Raw genomic sequence first — 20,906 nt, forward strand, 5'->3', positions numbered from 1 at the left:
GAGACATGACCTACCCAGCGCAGTTGGATCTTCAGCAGCGTGGATTCGATGCTGTCGGCCTCTGCCATCTCGAGTACTTCGATGTTAGGGATGAAATCACTCCAATGAATGTTGAGGATGGAGCGGAGACAACGCTGGTGGAAGCGTTCTAGGAGCCGTAGGTGGTGCCGGTAGATGACCCATGATTCGGAGCCGAACAGGAGTGTGGGTATGACAACGGCTCTGTATACGCTCATCTTTGTGAGGTTTTTCAGTTGGTTGTTTTTCCAGACTCTTTTGTGTAGTCTTCCAAAGGCGCTATTTGCCTTGGCGAGTCTGTTGTCTATCTCATTGTCGATCCGTGATCAATAACCACAAGCAGAATTGAAGTGAGTGACTATAAGCTTTAATAATCTAAAACAAAGGCATGCTTTCACATTCTGCTGGCCCGGTTCAAAAGCTGGTCTGAAGGGAGGAGACTAGGACAGCCCAGCCTTTATTGGAGAATCTCATGGGGAGGAGTTACAGAGTCGGAGGCGGACCACCCTGTGCAGTATACATGCAATGCCATGTTCCACCACACCCCCTCAACTCACCTTCCATCTTAAGCAATCCCTATGGCATAAGTGCTCTGTGATTAGTAAGAGATGACTGAAGGTGGTATGTGAGTGGAAAGAAAAATGTTTAAAACCACCGTACCTAATTGACTCATTATGTGCACGGTTTCATAACTCCAAAGAAAATGAGCCAATGACAATTTTTCTCAAGCAAAATATTTCAGTTACAACTCGGTCTGGAACAGTGATTCTCAACCTTCCCTTCCCACGCACATACCACCTTCAGCAATCCCTTACCAATCACAGAGCACTTATGGCATTGGGATTACTGAAGGTGGAATGTGAGTTTAGTGGGGCAGTTTGAAAACCAATGCATCAAACTTTCTCAAGGCTTAATTTCATCTTAAACAGGTGACCCCTTATTTTTAAATAGTGACGCCTCGTTCAAGATTCTCCCCATAAAGGAGCTCTCCCCAAAAGGAATCTCAGTGTTCTATGTGATATCATGTATGTACTCTGACAATAAATCTAAAATCTGAAAATCTGAATAAAAAATATCCTCTCCACATCCGTCCTGTCTAGACTTCTCAGAGGTTTGTATATTTCCGTCGTCCCCTTTCACATTTCTAAACTTCATGGTATAAGCCCAGCCAGTTCATCCTTCTACACATGACATCATATGATCTTGTTAACGCTCTCTAAAATGCTTCCATCTCATTAGCAACCTTCCTTATATGGAGACCAATACAGCACCCAGAAGCCCAATGTCTCATCAATGTGATATAGTTGAGGGATACCATTCCTAATTTTGCATGTATATCCAAGACTTCATTGCTCATTAAGCATTGGCATGTGAGGAAAACATTCCTTGCGCTATGAGTGAAAGAGGCAGTTATTTTGCTTTATGCCTATGCCAGTGATTTACTTCATTAATAAATGCATATGTTTCATTTATTTTGTTTCCTTCTGCATAATTAATCACACTTCCATTGGAATCTATCAGCCAAGTTCTCATTCCATCTTTTGATTTGCAAAGTCGGTTCCACTGGCACCCAAAGGCAGACAAGCTAAAAATCTTTGGGAAGTTTCCCAGCCTCGGGAATATCTAGAATAAGCTCCCCTGAATCCTGCTGCTGATTTGTTGATCATTCCCTGCTGTTTTTCCAAATATTCTCAGCTTTACTTTTTGTCTGACGCTTGTGCGAATTAACCATGTTTCTTTTGCACCACATTCTGATAACCTGAAGCTTTAATGTAATAAAATATCTCAAGATCTGAAGGAGCTTCAGTGAAAATAAGAACATTACAGGGTCAATGGTCCACCATCGAAAGGATAGCTTTTCATGACAGGTAAACTGTCAGTGAGATTCATGGAGGTTTAACAACTTCATAAGTTTAAGTGAACTGTGCTGAAATGATTAAAAAACATAGATATTTGTAAAAGCCAGAAATGGAAAATGGTAGAAATCTTGGAGAAGGACAGGGCAGGAGATGGGAAAAGGTGTGGTCACAGAGGGATCTGTGAGCAGATATTAATTTTGAAAAGGACAGGCTCGTGTTTACAAAAGGACACGTCACACATTTAAACCACTTGTACAAAATGTTATCTTTCCAACTGATGATTTACAATCAACATATGATGCTTTTACTATTATGTTCTCAAATCATCGGCCAATTCCCAGCTCAATGATCATTTGGTTCTCATTGAAAATGGCTATGCTTTCTGATTAGGAAGTGAACTGGCAGCATCAAGTGGTGGAATTGGGTTCTGCATCATGTACCGAAACTGTAAAACTGTTACAGAATCCCACAACACAAAAGAAGGCTGTTCACCCATTGTGATCATGGCAGAGAACTCAAAATCTATTACATTCCCCCATTAAATTGCAACTTCGTTCTTTAGAAATCTTAACTCAATTCCTCTTGATATTGGTGTGTTCCCACCACCTTTAGCGAATGCATCCAAAATCTTTGCAACTTGACACTTATCCTGGATTTAATTTTGCCAGTTATTTGCTTTTATCCATGTCATTCTGTTACCAAACCTCCTGCCTTGCAGGAATGCCTTCTATTTGTCAACCCATTCAATGTCTCTACAATTTCAGACAACCCAATTTCTTTGCAATGGTTCATAAAACTGAAACCCCACTTTGCTATTATCATTCTTAGTTGAATCTTGAGTCAGAATTTTTTTTTAAATTTGGCCAGAATAAATGGATTTACACAAAGTTTAAAATGAAGGGCAGATTATTTTCTGGCTGATTGTATGTCAACAATGGATCAAAATGATTGAGTGGTGATATTGATGAGAGGATATGTTAATTTGCAGACGATTTTGTTGCTACTGTTTTCAAGGGAGTAGATTTAATGTCAGCAGTGAAGATCATTTACTGTTAGCAGTGATGATCATTTCATTTATGTTTATGCAATTGAATCATATACAAATTTAGAAAATACTCAGTCAAAGATGTAGGATTTCAGTTGGGAGAAAGGAAACCATGCAAAGTGCCAGACACCACAGCTGATGAAGATGCATTGAAAACTAACCACCCAGCAGTGGCCAGAACCAAGACTCGCAGTTACCTCAGGGGCTTGTAACAAACAAGGTGAAAAAAAAGGTCAATTGTGGCAAATTTCAGCCTGATTGTGGGGAAAAAAAGTGTTGCAATTCAAAATAAGTTTTTGGAGAATCACATTTGTCAGTTCCTTCAAAATATTTTTAATGAGTTTAAATGCATTCTCCATTTTCTTTCTGCCATTGATATTTTCATTTGAGTGCTCAGATTTTCACACTTCTGAAATGCAGGCAAACGCAGCAAAGGGGAATAAGATGCCAGGTCAATGATCCCAATTTGTAATGCTCCGAGATTCTTGCTTATTAAAGTTTTTCATGCTTTGATGTGATTTAACAGCAGATAATTCATGATACTATGCACCATGTTGCACTCTCAAGGAGACTGGTGTTCACAGATTAACTCTTTGAGGGCTAAAGCATCAAGGGCAATCCAAAAATGGGTCAAACTTTTTTTTCCTCTTTGTATTTCTTTTCATTCTACTCGAACTAGAGGAAGCATTTGATCATTGCAAGGTCACTGGGTTGACCATTCACATTGATTAACATTATCACAGTCATAGAGTCATACAGCATGGAACACGCCCTCCGCCCCAACTCAAACATACCAAATTGGCATTCTGGGCTATTCCCCTTTGCTATTCTGGCTACATTGGTATGATGGGCTCATCCAATTTTCCTGCATTTGGTCCATATACATCTGAGCCCTTCCTATCTGCATATCTACCCAAATGTATTTTGTACTTTGAAATTGTGTCTGCTTCTCCTTTTTAATAATTTATCATTCCAGTACACTCCAGATATGGACCACTAAAATTTGCCCCTCTGTTCTCTCTTCAATCTCTCCTCTCTCACCTTAAAGCTAGCCCATCTAGTTGAAGAATCATCAGCCTGGGAAATGGACATGACCATTCACTTTATCCATTCCCCTCATTGTTTTATAAACTTGTATGAGGTCACCTTTCAGCTGCCTCCACTCCATGGAATAAAGATCCAACCTATCCAACCACTCCCTATAACTCAAGCACCCCCTTCCCCCAGTCCCAGCAGCAACATCCTGATGAATCTCCTCTGCACCCCTTTCCAATTTATTGATGTCCTTCCTATAAAGGGGTGACCAGAACTGCATTCCAATTGCAAAGATGCACTGAAATATTATTTTAAACATTGAAATTAAAAATTAACCCTTGAAGAAGTTTCACTGAACATTTCTCTGCCTCCATCTCTTTGCTTTTCTGAAACTGCCTCTGCCTGTGAGCTAAAATCAATTTCCAATTAGTTTAACAAGGGCTCCAAAGACTGGTCCATCACTGGACGAGGAGAAGGAGAATTATCTTCTCCATTGTGTGACCAATAACTCGACATATAGAATCCTGAGCCCATCACTGAAGCGAAGTTAGTGGAATAAAGATCATGAAATAATACGGCAGGGAAATGGGAATTTCTCTCCACTTGTTCCACTCCCTTCCTCTTACCCACTGCTCTGAAAATCTCATCCTTTCAACTCCTAATCCAATTCAACTGCAGAATCCAATTGCACCAACCTCCACTAACCTTCCTCACACTGCATCCCAGGTCACAGCCACTGAGTAAAATGTTTTGATTTTTCTCTCATCCTTTTCACTTTGGTGGTAATTTTTCTTTTTAAAATATTTTTATTGATTTCAATAAAGGACATAATAAAATATAATGAGATTATATGAATAGTTACATATAGTCTAATCACCTTTTTCAACCTTCTTTGCATGATGCTATTTTTCAGAAATGGTGAGGACAGGGTATTCTGAGTTTTAAGGATCTGTTCACTGATGGACATTTCGCATCATTTGAGCGGCTTTGCACTAAATTTAACCTGCCTAAATCTCATTTTTTTAGATATTTGCAAATGTGGTATTTTCTTGAATCACATTTTTCTGATTTTCAAAGAGAGTCTGAATCAATTTTTGTAGATTAGTTTTTTTTAGTTTAATGTCTTGTAAAGGTTTATTTTTGAGAAACTTATGTTTAAAACAAACTTCACTAGTTAAAATTAAAAATGCTTGGGAACAGGATTTAAACTTGACTATATCGGATGTGGATTGGGACACAATTCTCAAGTTGGTTAATGTTTATTACAATTTAGGGTGGTGCACAGAACACATATGTCTAAGGTTTGGTGGTCATTTAAAACTGCTGTGTTTTGCAATGTTTCCAGGGTAGTAGGAAGCCATCATTTTGTGTCCTTTCCTACTGGTCCTTAAGGAGGTGATGTTGAATCACCTTTTTGAACCATGGCAGTCTGTGTGCTGGAGGCACTCCCCAGTGTAATAAGGCAGGGAATTCCAGGATTATGAACACACAACAATGGAAGATCCCTGAAGTCCATACATGCTACGAAGCCAAATGGTCATGTGGGTTGTGTGATTAGGATGCAAAGAAGCTTCAGGATATAATAGACAGGTTAAGCGAATGGGTAAGGACATCACAGATTAAATAAATGTGGTATATGTGATGTCAACTACTTGGATTTCAAAAAATGAGAAATTCTTTTTAAAATGCTGAGAGATTGAACAGTATTGCTATTAGTTCCCAGTAATGCAAAAGTCCATTTCCAGAATTCTGTGCATTTCAAGAATTCTGTATACAGATGTACTCTTTTTTAAAACTGGTGATTGTAAATAGGAGTAAAGCAAATGTTCATAAGATTGATTCTTAATGTGGCAGGTCTGTTGCGTAAGAAAGGATTGAGTTGACTACGCCTGTTCCGTCTTGATATTCGAAGAATGAGAACAGATCTCAAAGAAATGAATACAAATTATAAAGAACCTGACAGGTTAAATGCAGGGAGGATGGTCCCCATACCTGTGGTGTCTAAGACAAGCTTCATGCTCTCAAGATAAGCGATCAGATTCAGGAGGATTTTTTTTCCATCCAGAGGGAGGTGAATCTTTGAAACTTTTTACCAAGAGGGCCGACCAATCTCAGTAACTCAGTATACAAGGCAGAAAGTGACAGATTTTTAGATATTAGGGCAACTGAGAGATACCGTATTTCATTAATGTGGGAAATTGGTGCTGAGTTTAGAGATCATAAATGATCTAATTGTTTGTGGAAGAGGTGTGGAGAACCGAAAAGGCATATTCCCATTCCTATTTTTCAGGATCTCTAGACCTGGAAGATTGCTGATTGGGTTGTTGAACTGCCTGGCTTTTTATTCATCTGTCTTGGGGCACATCAGTTCTCTACTTGGTGCTTCATTGGCTTTCAAACTCTTTGTTTCAGGTGTCGCCATTGCATGCCAATTTTTGGCCTTTACCTAAAACATGTTGGAGGCTTTGGAGCAGTTCCAGTGCTCTAAAACATGGGATATGTAACTTCTAAATATCTAGGTCAAAATGTCCCAGACCTCCGATGCACAAGACTCTTATCTAGCCATATATGAGTCCCCTTTCAGAGAAGATGATCTCTTTTGTATAAAACAGGTCTCAGTGATAATATTCCCATCTCTGAGTCATAGATTCTCATTATAAAAGCTGAGTACTAAAATCTCAGCTGGTACTTCAGTGTGGTCTTAAGTGGCTGCTGCGGTGTCAGAGATGGGCAGTCCAGCGACAACCAAAATGGCACCCTAAAGAATCACTGCTGGGAATGGCGAGGAAGACTATACTCCTGTCCCCCACTCTGCACCAGCAATATTTTCTTCCCTTTTGTTCACATAATGATATTTTGAGAGATGGAAGCATTCTATTTGTGTTTTCTTTAAATGCTGCATTTGCTTTGGTAATTGCTTTAAATTTTTCCTTGTCAACGTAGTTGTGCTAATTAGCTGGGGTTTTTTTCACACGTCTTGCCCTTGACATTTTAATACCTTAATTGAGAATAGATGCCTTGGAAATTTTAAATACCTCTATCACTGTCACTGTCACTCTCTCTTTTGGAGCACACATCCAGTATTCGACAGATGGCTGCCATGCTCACAAATCCTCTTGAAAACTTTGATGTCTAAATTTCAGATTTCTTAGCATATGCCGTGGCACTGCTGAACGACAGAGAAAGAATGATATGTTTTTCTTTCACAAACAAAGGAGGTATAATTAAAGCTGTTAATGAGTTTTTGTTGGGTCGATTATATTATGCCACAAACTAACAGAGCATTACATCAATCTACTGCTTGTAAATGAATTCTCAGTTCAGACAAATCAAAGAAATATATTCTGGTTGATGACTCAGGGGAATATATACTGGAAGCAGGATAAAGAACATCTATTCCTGCACCTGCAGGATTTCTAGTGCACAATATTCCCGCCATTATGATGCACACTGAAAATGTCACTTTTGGTCCATTAGTCAATCACCTTTATTTCATGTTCCTTGGTTTCTGACCCCTCCAGAAAACTGAATAATCTCTTTCTACCCTGTTTCAATTTCTCTTCTTTTCAAATGCCTGTCAGATTCCCTGGCATCTTCCTCTGCGCCAAGGGGCACCTCTCCAGATCTGAAGTTATCCACATAATTAAAGTCCCTCGTCCCAATTAAATGTCTCAGTGCTCTTCAGAAGAGTGTTGGCAAATAAAATTTAACATCTCAATTAAATCTCCTCTCAATCTTTTCTGGCCTCAAGGGGAAAAGATTCCTAGCTCCTTCAATATTTCTATAAAACGTATGTCCATCATTGCTGACATTATTCAAGTTTGAATAAGTGGTTCTAACAGAAGAACAGAAATCAAATGTGCCTGGAGTATTTAAATAATGGCACCTATTTTTAAAATGAAGAATTCAATTTTCTTTTAAAACAATGCTTATATAATGGAAGAATGAGTCAACTTATTGACAAAGCCTGTTTACTCAGGAACAGCACATTGATTATTAAGTTGCAAAGCTCTTGTGTCTGAGTCATTAGGGCTGTGGGTTATACTTCCAACATCACATTGTCAGGGTTACCAGCACAGAACCAAATGCACAAAATCAATTGACAAAAAAAATCAATGCAGCTGAGAAATGAACTAGAACAAGCAGTTATATAAAGCCTTTTAATTTAGCAAACCAACAAAAGGCACTTAACAGCGAGCTACCAAGGCATATACTAGGGCAGGTAAGCAAAGTCTGGTCAGAGATGTAGATAGGGATAGAAAGGGGTGGAACAAGGGGGTTGGACGGTGTGGACCTCTGGCCAATAGATTGCTAAAGTGCACTGTTGAAACTAAACTATAAGTACAAAGGACAGAGACAAGATATTAGCATGGTACTGCAACTTCTGAATTACTATTTGCACCTTTGGGAGTGAATGCACAAGGGGAGAAAGTTTGAGGGGAAAAATACAGGGCATATAACAAAAGGGACAAAAAATGGGGATGAATTACTGTGTCAATAGGACTAATTGGCAGCAAAGTGGTTGAAAATGACTTTTTATAACACATGTCTTTACAGTTGACGGACAATGGAAGGAGTGGAGCCCTTGGACAGACTGCTCAGTCACCTGCTCCAATGGGACACAGCAGCGAACCCGCCAGTGCACTGTCGCAGCTCATGGTGGCTCTGAGTGCAGGGGACACTGGGCTGAGAGCAGAGAATGCTTTAATTCCGACTGTACAGGTATGGGTGTTTGGCCCCTCCTACAATAGATCTTCAGCCAAAATGATCATGTGATTACTGGGTGATTCTGTGGAAGTTGGAGAAACAAAGTGAAGCAAAATGTCATGGTGGGTTTCCTGTATAAAATTACTAATTTGAAAAGTGATGCAGAAAATGTTCAGCGAATAATCTGCACCAGGACAAAATTCTTCCACCGGCGGTGTTGACTATCCCGTGTAATTATAAACATTTCCAGCAGAGGGAGACCCATTCTGCAGTAACGTGCTATGAGAATGGAAATCAATGGCAATCTATAGGATGAGAAGACAGGGAAAGCCATGTAAGTTCAGTTGAAGCAGAATCATAAAACCGAATTTATTGGCAATGTTTTTGTTCCAAAAATTGATTTAGTAACCAGAAGGATTCGTCTTCCATTTTGATTGAACCAATCACCCACCCGACCAAATCAATCCCAAATAAACTGTTAAAACAGCAATTGTAAAACAATCAGCTTTGTGGATTGAAGATTTTAGAATTGCAGTTGAGATGACCAGTTATTTACTTGTAAATCCCAGCAGGAATGAGATGGATCACTTACAAATGACATCACTTTTCACAATATATCTATACAACACAGGGTAATGATGTACGACACATAATGGAATAAGTAGCATGCATATCATTCTACAGCCTGGCCCTGCTGAGAGACATTATGACATGGCAACACAGATAGTGTAGCAGTTAATGCAACACTGCTACACAGCCAGTGACCAGGATCAGGTTTAAAATCCCACTCTGTCTGTAGCAATTTTCATGTTCTCCCCGTGCATGTGGGGGTTTTCCCCAGGGGACTCAGGTTTCCTCTCATGTATGGGATTATAGCTCAATTGGCTGTAATTGGGTGGCACAGGCTCGTGGGCTAAAAGGACCTGATACTGTGCTTGTTCTGTGTGTGAAACTGGTTTGATGGGTCCCGAAGGTAACGAATCTGAACACGGCTGATTGAACAGTAGTGTTTTTTTTACACAAGTAGGGGAATCAACAGATGTAAAAGACAGACACATAGACACATTTGCCAGATTAAGCTTTTCACACAACCACTCGCAGGTAGAAGGCCTGCCACATCAAGTTATCACATACGATACCTGCCACTTCTTGATATCCCTGGCAAGCATGACTCTTATCTAACTAAACTCGGGGCACTAGGCACACAATATCTCAGCTCTCAACCCTTTGTCTGCGCACACCTTACCAACAATTCTCCAGCATTCCCCACAATTCCCAACCTGGAGTGGAGCTCGGGTTCTCCCAAAAATGGAAGAGGCAAATGGCTCATACGTGGTGCTTTATAGTGCCGTCAGCTGGAGAGTCCGGCTCAGGCATTGACGATGCAATTAAAGAGGCAAATGACCAGATGTACACTGACCTTGATTTGGCTTCCGATTAGATTCCAGATGAAAAGGTCACATGCCCCTTCACATTGCACACTTCCACCAGATTCCAGATGGCGTGTCTAAATTTAAAATTTAAAAAATTCAAACAAAGACTACAATGTCTTTAATTTTTAGATTGTATCATCGCTGTTTCAACCTTCTGACATTTCAATGCTGGTCTCTCTTCTGAATAAAGCACTTTCAGGATTAGTGCGCATCCCCTGGACCTAATCAACCACTGTCAAGGGTGTGTTGGAAGTGCCTTGCTTTATCTCTATCACTCACCCTCTGCCCAAATACAAAACTGGAGCTTATAACTATGTTCAAAACCACAGAGATGATACATAGCCACATTGCCATTTGACGTACATTTATTTTTAAAGGCCGTTGAAGCTTAGAAATTCGGAGATTCAGCAACTTACTTACGTTAGAGAAATGGGAACGGGCCCTTATCCCTGTGCCGATGGATGCTTGCTTCTCTCTTCATTTGCAAAGGAAGAGGAAATGGGACACCAACTGCAATAAAAACTGAAAAAAAAACAACAAAGATCTTTGTCTCAAAATTCAAAGGGCAAAAAATGGCAAAATGTGTGTTGCTCAGCAGCCCCATTGCCTGGCAGCTTCCTTGCCTTCAGAAGCCATCCAGTCCATTTAAGCAGCTGATGCTCAGGAAGCTGAGATAGAGATTGCCATGCACCGTGCAAATTCTTTTGAAGCCAGAAATGAATGAAAATTATTGGTCTTGCGGTTTTAATTAGTCTTTGCTTTTCTCTTTTCTTTCATCATAAAGAGGATGGGAAATGGAATCCCTGGGGTCACTGGAGTGGATGTTCGAAGTCATGTGATGGTGGTTGGCAAAGAAGGATCCGAGTGTGCCAGGGCTTGATTGTCACAGGAAAGCCTTGTGAAGGGCTGGGCGAAGAGATACAGAAGTGCAATGAGCAGAGGTGTCCAGGTAGGTCAACACAAAGAATAGTGGTGGATTTCTAGTAGTCTGTATTTTGACATCTGCATCCAAAATATGTTGGTTAAAGAACTATTCCAGCAATTGGACACAAAATTAAGACTGACTGAGAGAATGTTCGAGAGCAAAACTAAGGCTTGTTCTGTCCCGGCAGGTAAAGAAATCCGATCACAGCATTCAAAGAATAGAGCTTGTGTTTATTTGTCACAAAAGTTCTAATACACTGAGAAGGGTTCTTCTGCAAGCAAACTAACTCGTTATCTCTAACATTCATGAAGCCGCGTAAAGCGCACATTTACAGAGTATAGGATTGCAATGAAAAAGAAGATCAATTAACGAGAAACAGGGGCAGCATAGCATTGTCCTTTGCTTCCTTCAGGAGCCTAATGGCTATGTGGAAGAAACGGTCTTCAGGACTGTTGGTGTGCACTTTCTTACTCTGAAGCCTTCTCGTTGATGGGAGGAGGGAGAAGAGATTGTGTCTGGGGTTGGATCGGTCTTTCGGTATGTGGGTGCCTTTCCGAGCAGAGGGAGATAGAGATGGATACCATTGGGGTGGGAGGGGGTAGTTTGTGTTATGTTCTGAACTGCATTCACTACCTTCGTTTGATCTTGAGCGAACCTAGTGCACTGTCAAACATTTATCCTTTCAACAACATCACATTTTCCAATTATCTATACATGGCATTTGTGGGAAGAATCCCTGTTAAATTTAACAGGTCCTATTTGGTCCTGTCCTCCCTTGCACTCAGAGTCATTGTCCACAATTCAGAAGCAAGTGGTCTTTGCCACCCATTCTGCTCCATGAGTCTGCTCCCACCCTACACCATCAAGCCTGATTAATATGGCTTCTATGCTTCTTTCTTTCTCCCTCATGCATGCTTATCTAGATTCAATGTTCTTTGTTTCAATGAGTCCCACCAGCATCACATTTTTTTTTGTCAAACTACTTTCTAAGAAGAGTTTCCTCCAAATTTCCCTCGCAAATTTATTGGTTACTGTTGGGTTGCCCCTCATGTGGGAACTGTTCCTCCATTCTTTGAAGGGATTGATAGGTCATCCTTGGGCCATTCCTTTTCTCCAGGAAGATGTGCATACACTTCAAAGAATTAGTTGATGACACTTGCATAAATCTACAACAAATTAAAGATTTGTTGATGTCACATGGTATTGCATTTTCAGGGCAGAGATTTATCAACATAATATTCCTGGACTTGTAAACTAGGAACTTGAGAAATTGAATTCAAATCCTACCAGAAGCATCCCCAACCATGGCAGTTTGAGAATGGAGATGAAATATTCAGAAAGAAGTAGATAGACAATGAATTTTACAGATTACCTCTCCATTCAGTGGAATGTAACCTATCATCCTGAGCCAGTGATGCATCATCAATAATCACAAAAGCCTAGAGTTGTGAAACGATCAGGCTTTTATTTACTGTAGACTGGAACAGCCATCAACCTCATTGACTGATCGAGACAAAGTGGAATGGGGAGCATACAAGGAGCTATGGTCTCAGGATTCGTGTCCAGCCAGCAGCAGCCAATCATAACATAACAGTTGTTTACCACAACCAGCATTGCCCAAGTGTGACTCGAGCCTTGTGACTAGGCCGATGACTTGGAACCACCCTCCAAATGGTCAAAGTAGCCACTCTGCTCGGAGGAGGGTGTAAATGCTCATCTCCCAATAGTGTCTAGTCCTGAGAATAAATGCATCACCAATTAAAACAAGGCATTAGACGTTGGGATCTGCATTTTAAGCTGGCAGATGTTATCAGATGTTGTGCCCATTTGATTAATGAATGCAAAAGGATACCAATTATTTTGAGTCACTGGGCAAGGCAATGAACATTTAAGGAAAGGTGTACTCGAGTACAATGCTTGTTCCTCAAAAAGATCCCAGGGCCATCATCAGGACAAGGAACATAAATCAAGCTTTTGCTATATTTCATGCTATTTTCAACCTAATTTGGGAATTCAGGATGACTTATGGATTTGTTAGGGTGGATACATAAAAAAATGTCTTCCCTAATGATCAATGTTAAATATTTAGCCACATAATAAAGAGGAGGTAGCCCACTCAAGGTAACAGTTATGGTTTTTAGACTGAGAATGTTGGGAAAATAGCAGAAAGAATTAACATAATTACTGCCTGTGTGGTCATTCACACTGAGCACCTTTTTAGACTGCAAGTACCTGACTGCAACAGTCCTGGTGGTTGGATGTGCAGTAGAGTGGATGGGTGTCAATAAATTTCTCCGGTATGATTTACACTGCAGGCTCCCTCGAAAAGTTGTAGGGGGTCCTGTAAGATCATTCACAGTGCAGGAATTGACTCAAAATTCCTGCACATTCCTTTATTGACTGGCCGGGTAGCAGCAAAATTCCTTAATTGTGCCATTAATATGCCTGCAGTCTAAAAATCATGTGAAAGGAAATTTCCTCTGCTGTCAAATTAAATAATTTAATGGTTCATCTGTTTACATTTTACAAGATCTCACATAAATTAATTATAAATAATTGTTTTGACTGCTCCAATGGTACCAAATCATCTTATTTAAATTTATTATTGGTTACACTAAAAGGCAGGATACAAATTTAATTCATGGGCTGCAAAAAAAATTAAGATGGTATTTCTTCTTCAAATACCTCTTTCTTGAATTATCAGTATAAACACTTTGCAACTCCTATGCTCACCAACCAATTTTTCAGTGAAGATCTCCTACACTCCTGCCATTTTCCCTTCCAAAGGGATAAAAACATCACTGTGGATGTGAATGATTAATCGAGGCCAGTGATTAAAAAACCATGGTTCTTCTTGCTTTTCTGCTCTCACTCTCTGGAGCATCTGAATGCATCCTGCTTTCCAAATATGTCACTGCACAGGTTTGAAAAACATATATTAAGAGGTTGTTGCTATCCATCTTTTTTCTACTGCCTTGACTTCTGTATCCTGGATGGCAAGGATTCTTTGAAGAAGAGAATCTGTTGACCCATTCAGAGCTTGAGGGAATGCACTCCCACAGCCCAAGGTGCAGGAGGCAAGCTTCTTCTCCACCAGGGAAGCACAAGAACAGCCACCATGTCAGGACAGGCAATATGCATATTAGGTCTGATTAATCGAGGTCCGAAAACCTCAGGTGTTGGCGTCACTGTGGGAGAGGTTAGTTGAAAGCTGCTGGGACAGTCATCTGATCACAGAAGTCAATTTCACTGGCTACAGAATTGGAAGAATGAGGAGGAAATAATTTCAGCTTTGACATTTTTCGTTGTCATGCAGGGAACTCCAGCTGCACAGCAGAACCTCCCGGTTACCATGGAGGGCAGAGGCGGTTCAGCATTTCACAAGGCAGCACCCTTGCTACATGGTAGAATTATCTGCCAATGCGCTCCATTATATTTTTTTAACTTAGCTGGGACACCAAGAGGAGGAAATGTAGGCCATCTGGCCCATCAAGCCTGCTCCACCATTCAATGAGATCATGGCTGATCTGATGATAGATTCATCTCCACCTACCTGCCTTTTACCCATATCCATTTATTCTCCTATTTTGTAAAAATCTATCCAACCTTGTCTTTAATGCATTTATTGAGCTAGCCTCCAGTGCTTCAATAGGCCATGAATTCCATAGATTCACTACCCTCTGGGAAAAACAGTTCCTCCTCATATACATCCTAAATCTACTATTCTCAATCTTGAGGCTATTTCCGTGAGTTCTTGTCTCCCCCACCAATGGAAACAACTTACCTACTTCTATCTTAACATTGCCTTTCATAGTTTTATACATTTCTACAAGATCTCCTCTCTTTCTTCTAAATTTCAGACAACTCAATCTCTCGTCATAGGCTAACCCACTCAATTTTTTTTTAAATTTAATTTAGACATGCAGCACTGTAACAGGCCAGTTCAGCCCTATGAGTCTGTGCCATCAAATTTACACCCATTAACCTACACCCCTGGTACATTTTTAAGGGTGGGAGGAAACCAGAGCTCCCCCCCCCCAGGAAAACCCACACAGATATGGGGAGAACATGCAAATTCCTTACAGACAGCATGGATTCAAACCCAGGTTTGGTCCCGATCGCTGGTGCTGTAAGAGCATTGCTCTAACCATTATGCCAATCATGCTGCCCATCTCTGAAATCCACCTGATGAACCTCCTCTGGACTACCTCCAAAGCCAGTACATCCTTCCTCAAGTAAGGAGGCCAGAACTGCACACAGTACTCCAGATGCAGTCTCACCAGTACCTTGTACATTTGCAACATAACCTCCCTGTTCCTAAATTAAATCTCTCTAGCAATGAAGGCCTACATTTCATTTGCCTTCTTGATAGCCTGCTGCACCTGCAAACCAACCTTTTGTGATTTATGCACAAGCACTCCCAAATCACTCTGCACAGCAACATGCTGTAATCGCTTGCCATTTAAATAACACTCTGATCTTCAATTTTTCCCTCCAAAGTGGATAACATCACATTTGCCATTGTACTCCATCTTAAAGACCCTTGCCCACTCACTTAACCTATCTATATCTCTCTTCAGACTCTATATTTACGTTTGAACTCAATTTAGTGTCATCAGCAATCTTGGATTTACTACACTCTGACCCTGTCCCAAATCATTTATTTATATCATGAACAGCTGCAGGCCTAGCACTGACCCCTGCAGCACCCATCTCACCACTGATTTCCAACCAGAAAACCACTCCTGTATCCCATTTCTCTGCCTTCTATAGGTGAAACAATCTTCTATTTTTGCAAATATATCAACCCCAACTCAATACATCCTCCTTCTGGAAATCCAAGTAAACAACATCCATCTGCACCCCTCTATTTACCCTGCTTGTTACATCCTCAAAGAACTCCAGTGATTAAAAAACCATGGTTCTGCCTTTGGTAAATCTATGCTGTGTCTGCCTGATGGATCCATTTCGCTCCAGATGCTTCACTCTTTCATCTGTAATAATAGTTTCCCAACCACAGATGCCTATAGATACCTGCATTTTGTCTACATCCTTTCTTAAATAGTGTCATGAAATTCACTGTCTTCTAATCTGCCGGGACCTGCTCAGAATCCAGAGAATTTTGGTAAATTATCACCATTGCCTCTCCTATAACTTCTGCCATTTCTTTCAGTACCTTGGGATGCATTCCATCAGGACCAGGGCACTTAATTATCTTTAGATCACGATTGCTCAGTAGTCCACATTTACTCAGTACTACCTCTTTAGTGCTAGCTACTGTATCTAAGTCCGCACCTCCCATCATGTCCATAACATCTGTCATTGACATATCCTCTACCATGAAGACTGACACAAAAAAGTCATTCAAGCCCTCAACCATTTCCTCATTATCCAATATCGATTCCTCCTTCTCATCCTCCAAGGACCAACCTTCTCTTTAGCCACCCTGTTCCACTTTATATAATTTAAAAACTTTTATCATCTAATTTTATATTTTGTGCTCACCTTGTTTCATAATCAACCTTCCCTCTCTTTATTGCTTGCTTCTTAAAGTTTTCCCTATCTCCTAGTTTCCCATTGTTCTTGGCGACTGAATGCACAAGCTTTTCATTTGATGCCTTCCTTCATTTCTTTAGTTATCCAAGGCTGGCTGTCCTTGCTTTTATCTAGAATATAATTTTGTTGAACACAGTGAAAAATCTATTTGAAAGTCTTCCACTGTTCCTCCATATATAACCATGTTCTCAGTCTACCCTGGCCAAATCCTCCTTCATCCCCTTGTACTTTCCCTTGTTTAGGGCATAATACACTGCTCTTAGACCAAACTACTGTATCCTCTATTTGTAAGGGAAACTCAGTCATACTGTGATCACTCTTTCCAAGAGGATCCCTAACTACAAGATTGCTCAGGACCAGATCCAAGATAGCATGTCCCCTTGTAGATTCAATAACATGTTGATCAAGAAAGCCATCATGGATACATTCTGACCACTCCTCCTCAAGGTTGCCTCATGATAATTGCTGTTCCATCCTTACCTGCTTCCGATATTACTGGTTTATTGCCTGTACCATGTTAGTGTTGTTATTGGGTGGCCAATAGACCACTGCCACCTGTGATTTTCTTTTCCCTTTACTACTTCTAATCTCTACTCAGATGGATTCAACATTTTGTTCCTTAGATCTTACATCATCTTTCACTATTGCCCTGATCTCATTCTTAACTAAGAGTGCTACCCCACCTCCCTTACCTTCCTGTCAGTCCTTACCTGATATCTTGGATATTCAGTCCTCTCCACCCTGCAACCATATTTCTGTAATGGTTTCTAAATCATACCCCTTTGTTCTATTTGTGCCACAAGTTCACTGACCTTGCCCTTATACTCATTGTGCTTTTAAAGCTGGTAATCTTTGCCTCTTTAACACTTGACTTTTATCCCCTCTACTCTTACTTTTCTCTTTTTTAACTTTTGCTTTTACTTTATCTGCACTCTTCTCTTTTACTTTATCCATCACTTTCCAGTCTGTTGAACCCATCCCCTACTATTTAGTTTAAAACCCTGTCCACAGTCCTTGTTATGTGATTTGCCAGGATCCAGGTCCCATCGTGGTTCAGATAGAGCCTGTTCTCTTTGAACAATTCCTTACTTCCCCAATACTGGTGTCAATTTCCCATGAATTGGAACCCACTTCTCTCACCCCATCTTTGAGCCATGCACTTGACTCTCTAAACTTCTGGACTCTGTACCAATTTGCATGTGGCTCAGGTAGTAATCCAGAGATGACCTTTTTTTTGGTCCCTAGTTCCTCAAATTTCCTTAGTTGAACCTCTTTCCTGGTTCTACCTACATTGCTGGTACCTACATGGACCACGGCAACTGGAACTTGCCCCTCCCACTACAAATTCCTGTGCAGGTCAGATAAGAGATGCCAGGCACCAGGCAGGCAACACAGCCTTCAGGACACTCCCTGCAATAGAGAACTTTGTCTATTTCCCTTACTGTTCTATCCCTGATTGCCACTACATTTATCTTCTCTCCCCCCACCACTCTTAAATGGCTTCCTGTTTCACAATGCCACGATCAGGTTGCTCATCCTTCCTACAGCTCCCATTCTTATCCGCACAGGGAGTAAGGCCAATATTAAGGGCTGTGGTTCCTCCAGCTCTGTCTCCTGGATCTCACTAGCTGCCTCACTCACAGTCATCCCTCTTTTCCCTGACCACAGACTAAATTTGAGGCAGCTATTCTAATGGGTATGACTGCCTCCTGAAACATAGTGTCCAGGTACCTCTCCCCCTCCCTGATGTGTCGCAGTGTTTGAAGCTCAGATTCCAGGTCATCAATTCGGAGCCTGAATTCTTTGTGCAACCAACATTTGTTGCAGATGTAGTCATCAAGAACCACAACAGAGTCCACCTGCTCCCACATCATACAGTTACAACACATCACTTGATCTTGCATACCTACTTTATTTAATTACCTCAAATTTGGTGACTTTTATATACCCTCTGCAAAAGCCTTACCTGATCCACACCCAGTGGCAGATTAACTACTACCCAGGCCCTAGTAGACCCCACCAACCCAACCTTGCCCCCACCCTTCGTCCGATGCTGTGACTGTGGTAAGACACAGAAATGCTGACGGAACTCAACTGGTCTCATAGTGTCCACAGGAGGTAATGATACCTTGAAGAAAGACTCAGGCCTGAAACATGGGTAATACAGTACATCTTTACCTCCTACGGACACTTGCACGTGGCTTTGTCCCCTCCTGAACTCGCAGAAACAACATTTTAAAAGTTTACTCGGATAACGCAGTCTGCATACAAACACATGCATTGATATAGAAAGATTTAAAGTAATGTCAGTTAAATAGAAATGATACGTCGATAGATAAAATAAATCGATAGATAAGGAGAGAGGAAATGATCATTTATGTGGTAGAAATGATCATTTATGTGGTAGAAATGATGGGGATACACACATTTTAAATATAAAGTAATTTATTAGTATAAGGATACATGTTGCAGTGATGTCAGCTAAGGGAGAGAGCAATACATGAGTTGAAATGAATCTTATTGGTGATGGGACGAAGATTTGGTTTAATGACACTGAATATTTCTTTCCCCATTAACCTCCACCCTCCTTCTCGCTGTCCAGACATGTTTATACTCTGGTTGTGTTTCCCACATTTTAATTCTCCCATTCCAGTTGTCCCCTTCTTTCCCTCAATCCACCCCAACGTGACACTCAATCCCGACAATGGTTGGCTTCCTCCAACTGGTCCTGGCTCGAACCCTTTTACCCAAATCTATTCCTCACCCCCCCCCCCCCCCCCTTTCTCCCAAAGTGTTGACAATGCTGGGAAAGACTACCTCCCTGCTTGTTGTTTCTAAATGTTCCCCATTGATAACACATCCAATTGTCAAGTACAACCCACCGATCTCTAAGCCATGGCCACTCAGGAGAGAATAGTTCACATGTTGCAGCAGCTGCAAAAGGTGTTGTAAGTAACCAGCTGTAAGCTGCAGCCACCAGGGTTACTCAATTGCCTGGCTAACACCGACTCAACGCAGTGCGGCCACAGGGAATGGGATATCTGGCTAGGTCCAGGTCTGGGCCTGACACAGCCGTAGCTTGTGGACTTTGCCTGGACGAAGGAGACAGTGAGCACATGCTGTCAGCTGCGTGCAGGCCTGTGGATTCACAGACACACTGGCATTATTATAATGAAATGCACTGCAAATGTGTTTCTAAAAATCTTAAACATCCCCGTGCAACCAGACAAAGAGAGGCTCGTGACAGCACTGCTGCTAGCTCAGGTGCAGTTTGGGGGTCTTTTGCATCTGGCAGGTTAAACAAATAAATATCAGAGAAATCCTGGCGAAGCCTCCAGGGAAAATTCATGCAGACAAGGGAAAACATGCAAACTCCTTACAGACAGTGTGAAATTCAAACTCCTGCTCCAATCGCTGCCGCTGTTGTCTGCCTGGGGTTAATGGATATTCTTTTAATAAATTGGCATGGTAACAAGGGAGGGGGGAGGTCAAATTTACACTTCTACCTACTATTCACAGCCCCCAATAGAAACTGCACTTGCTGCTCGCAAAGCAGTGACTCTACATACACACACTCTCACACACTCAGACACTGCTGGCTGGGCACCCCTTGTTGTTCAGTTACCTACCACAGGTGACAGGCTGGATACTGGTATTTCAAAGTTCCCTCCTCACACGCTGCAAATCTTCATGCTGCTGCCATCAACTCCCAGAAAGGATCACGTGCATCACCCTAGCAATGGAGTGGCCCACAATCACTGGCTTCACCCGTGTTGTAAGTATGAAACAATAAACCAAGACCAGGCTACCCTTTACTGAGTAGGCCGAAGCCAAGGGGCTCTGGCCCCCTTACATTCTGGGCCCCTAGGCTTCAGCCTACTCAGCCTGAGAGTTAATCCTCCACTCTCCACACTGTGGCTCCTCACTAAAGCCTTCCCACTCTGACTCAGACCACTTCCTCCCATGCTCGGTTACATGATTGCTTATTTATATGGTGACTTGAACTCCTGATCACTCCTCTGCCAAATGCCTGCTTGCTTGCTCCAAATGACTTTTTAAAACACTTTCTTCCTGTCGAACTCTTGCTCACCTGATGACACCTCCTCTCATCCTAAAGGACATTCCACAGGAAAGACCTACAGAAATTTCAATGCTGGAACATTTTATTTTAAATAAGAAGCATTATTTTCTGACACATGCATCTATTCTACGTGTATGGTCATGTTAGAGTAGCAGATGCAGGTTGCTGGTGGACTTGGGATTCATTAAAACCTCATTAAAAAGTTATCACAGTGCAAGTTGGTAGAAATTATTTTCATTAAAGCTGG

The 20,906-nt window shown here is 41.2% G+C and overlaps 1 protein-coding gene and 1 long non-coding RNA gene across 6 annotated transcripts in view; one reads left to right on the forward strand and one right to left on the reverse strand.

Moving 5' to 3' along the window:
• LOC138736495 (adhesion G protein-coupled receptor B3-like) overlaps positions 1-20,906 on the forward strand; it is a 658,849-nt gene that overhangs the window by 187,531 nt on the left and 450,412 nt on the right. For all 5 annotated transcript variants that reach the window (XM_069886125.1, XM_069886124.1, XM_069886126.1 and 2 more), the window contains exons 5-6: positions 8,515-8,679; positions 10,882-11,046. In XM_069886125.1, coding sequence (XP_069742226.1) covers positions 8,515-8,679; positions 10,882-11,046 — 330 coding nt within the window. The remainder of the gene's footprint in view (positions 1-8,514; positions 8,680-10,881; positions 11,047-20,906) is intronic.
• LOC138736498 (uncharacterized) lies at positions 10,095-20,412 on the reverse strand. The gene is made up of 3 exons (XR_011340315.1): positions 20,208-20,412; positions 10,518-10,619; positions 10,095-10,171 (listed from the first exon to the last, which is right to left on the reverse strand). It is a non-coding gene; the product is annotated as an uncharacterized lncRNA (long non-coding RNA).

Source organism: Narcine bancroftii, chromosome 6 (genome assembly GCF_036971445.1).
Source record: "Narcine bancroftii isolate sNarBan1 chromosome 6, sNarBan1.hap1, whole genome shotgun sequence".
Classification (NCBI taxonomy): domain Eukaryota; kingdom Metazoa; phylum Chordata; class Chondrichthyes; order Torpediniformes; family Narcinidae; genus Narcine; species Narcine bancroftii.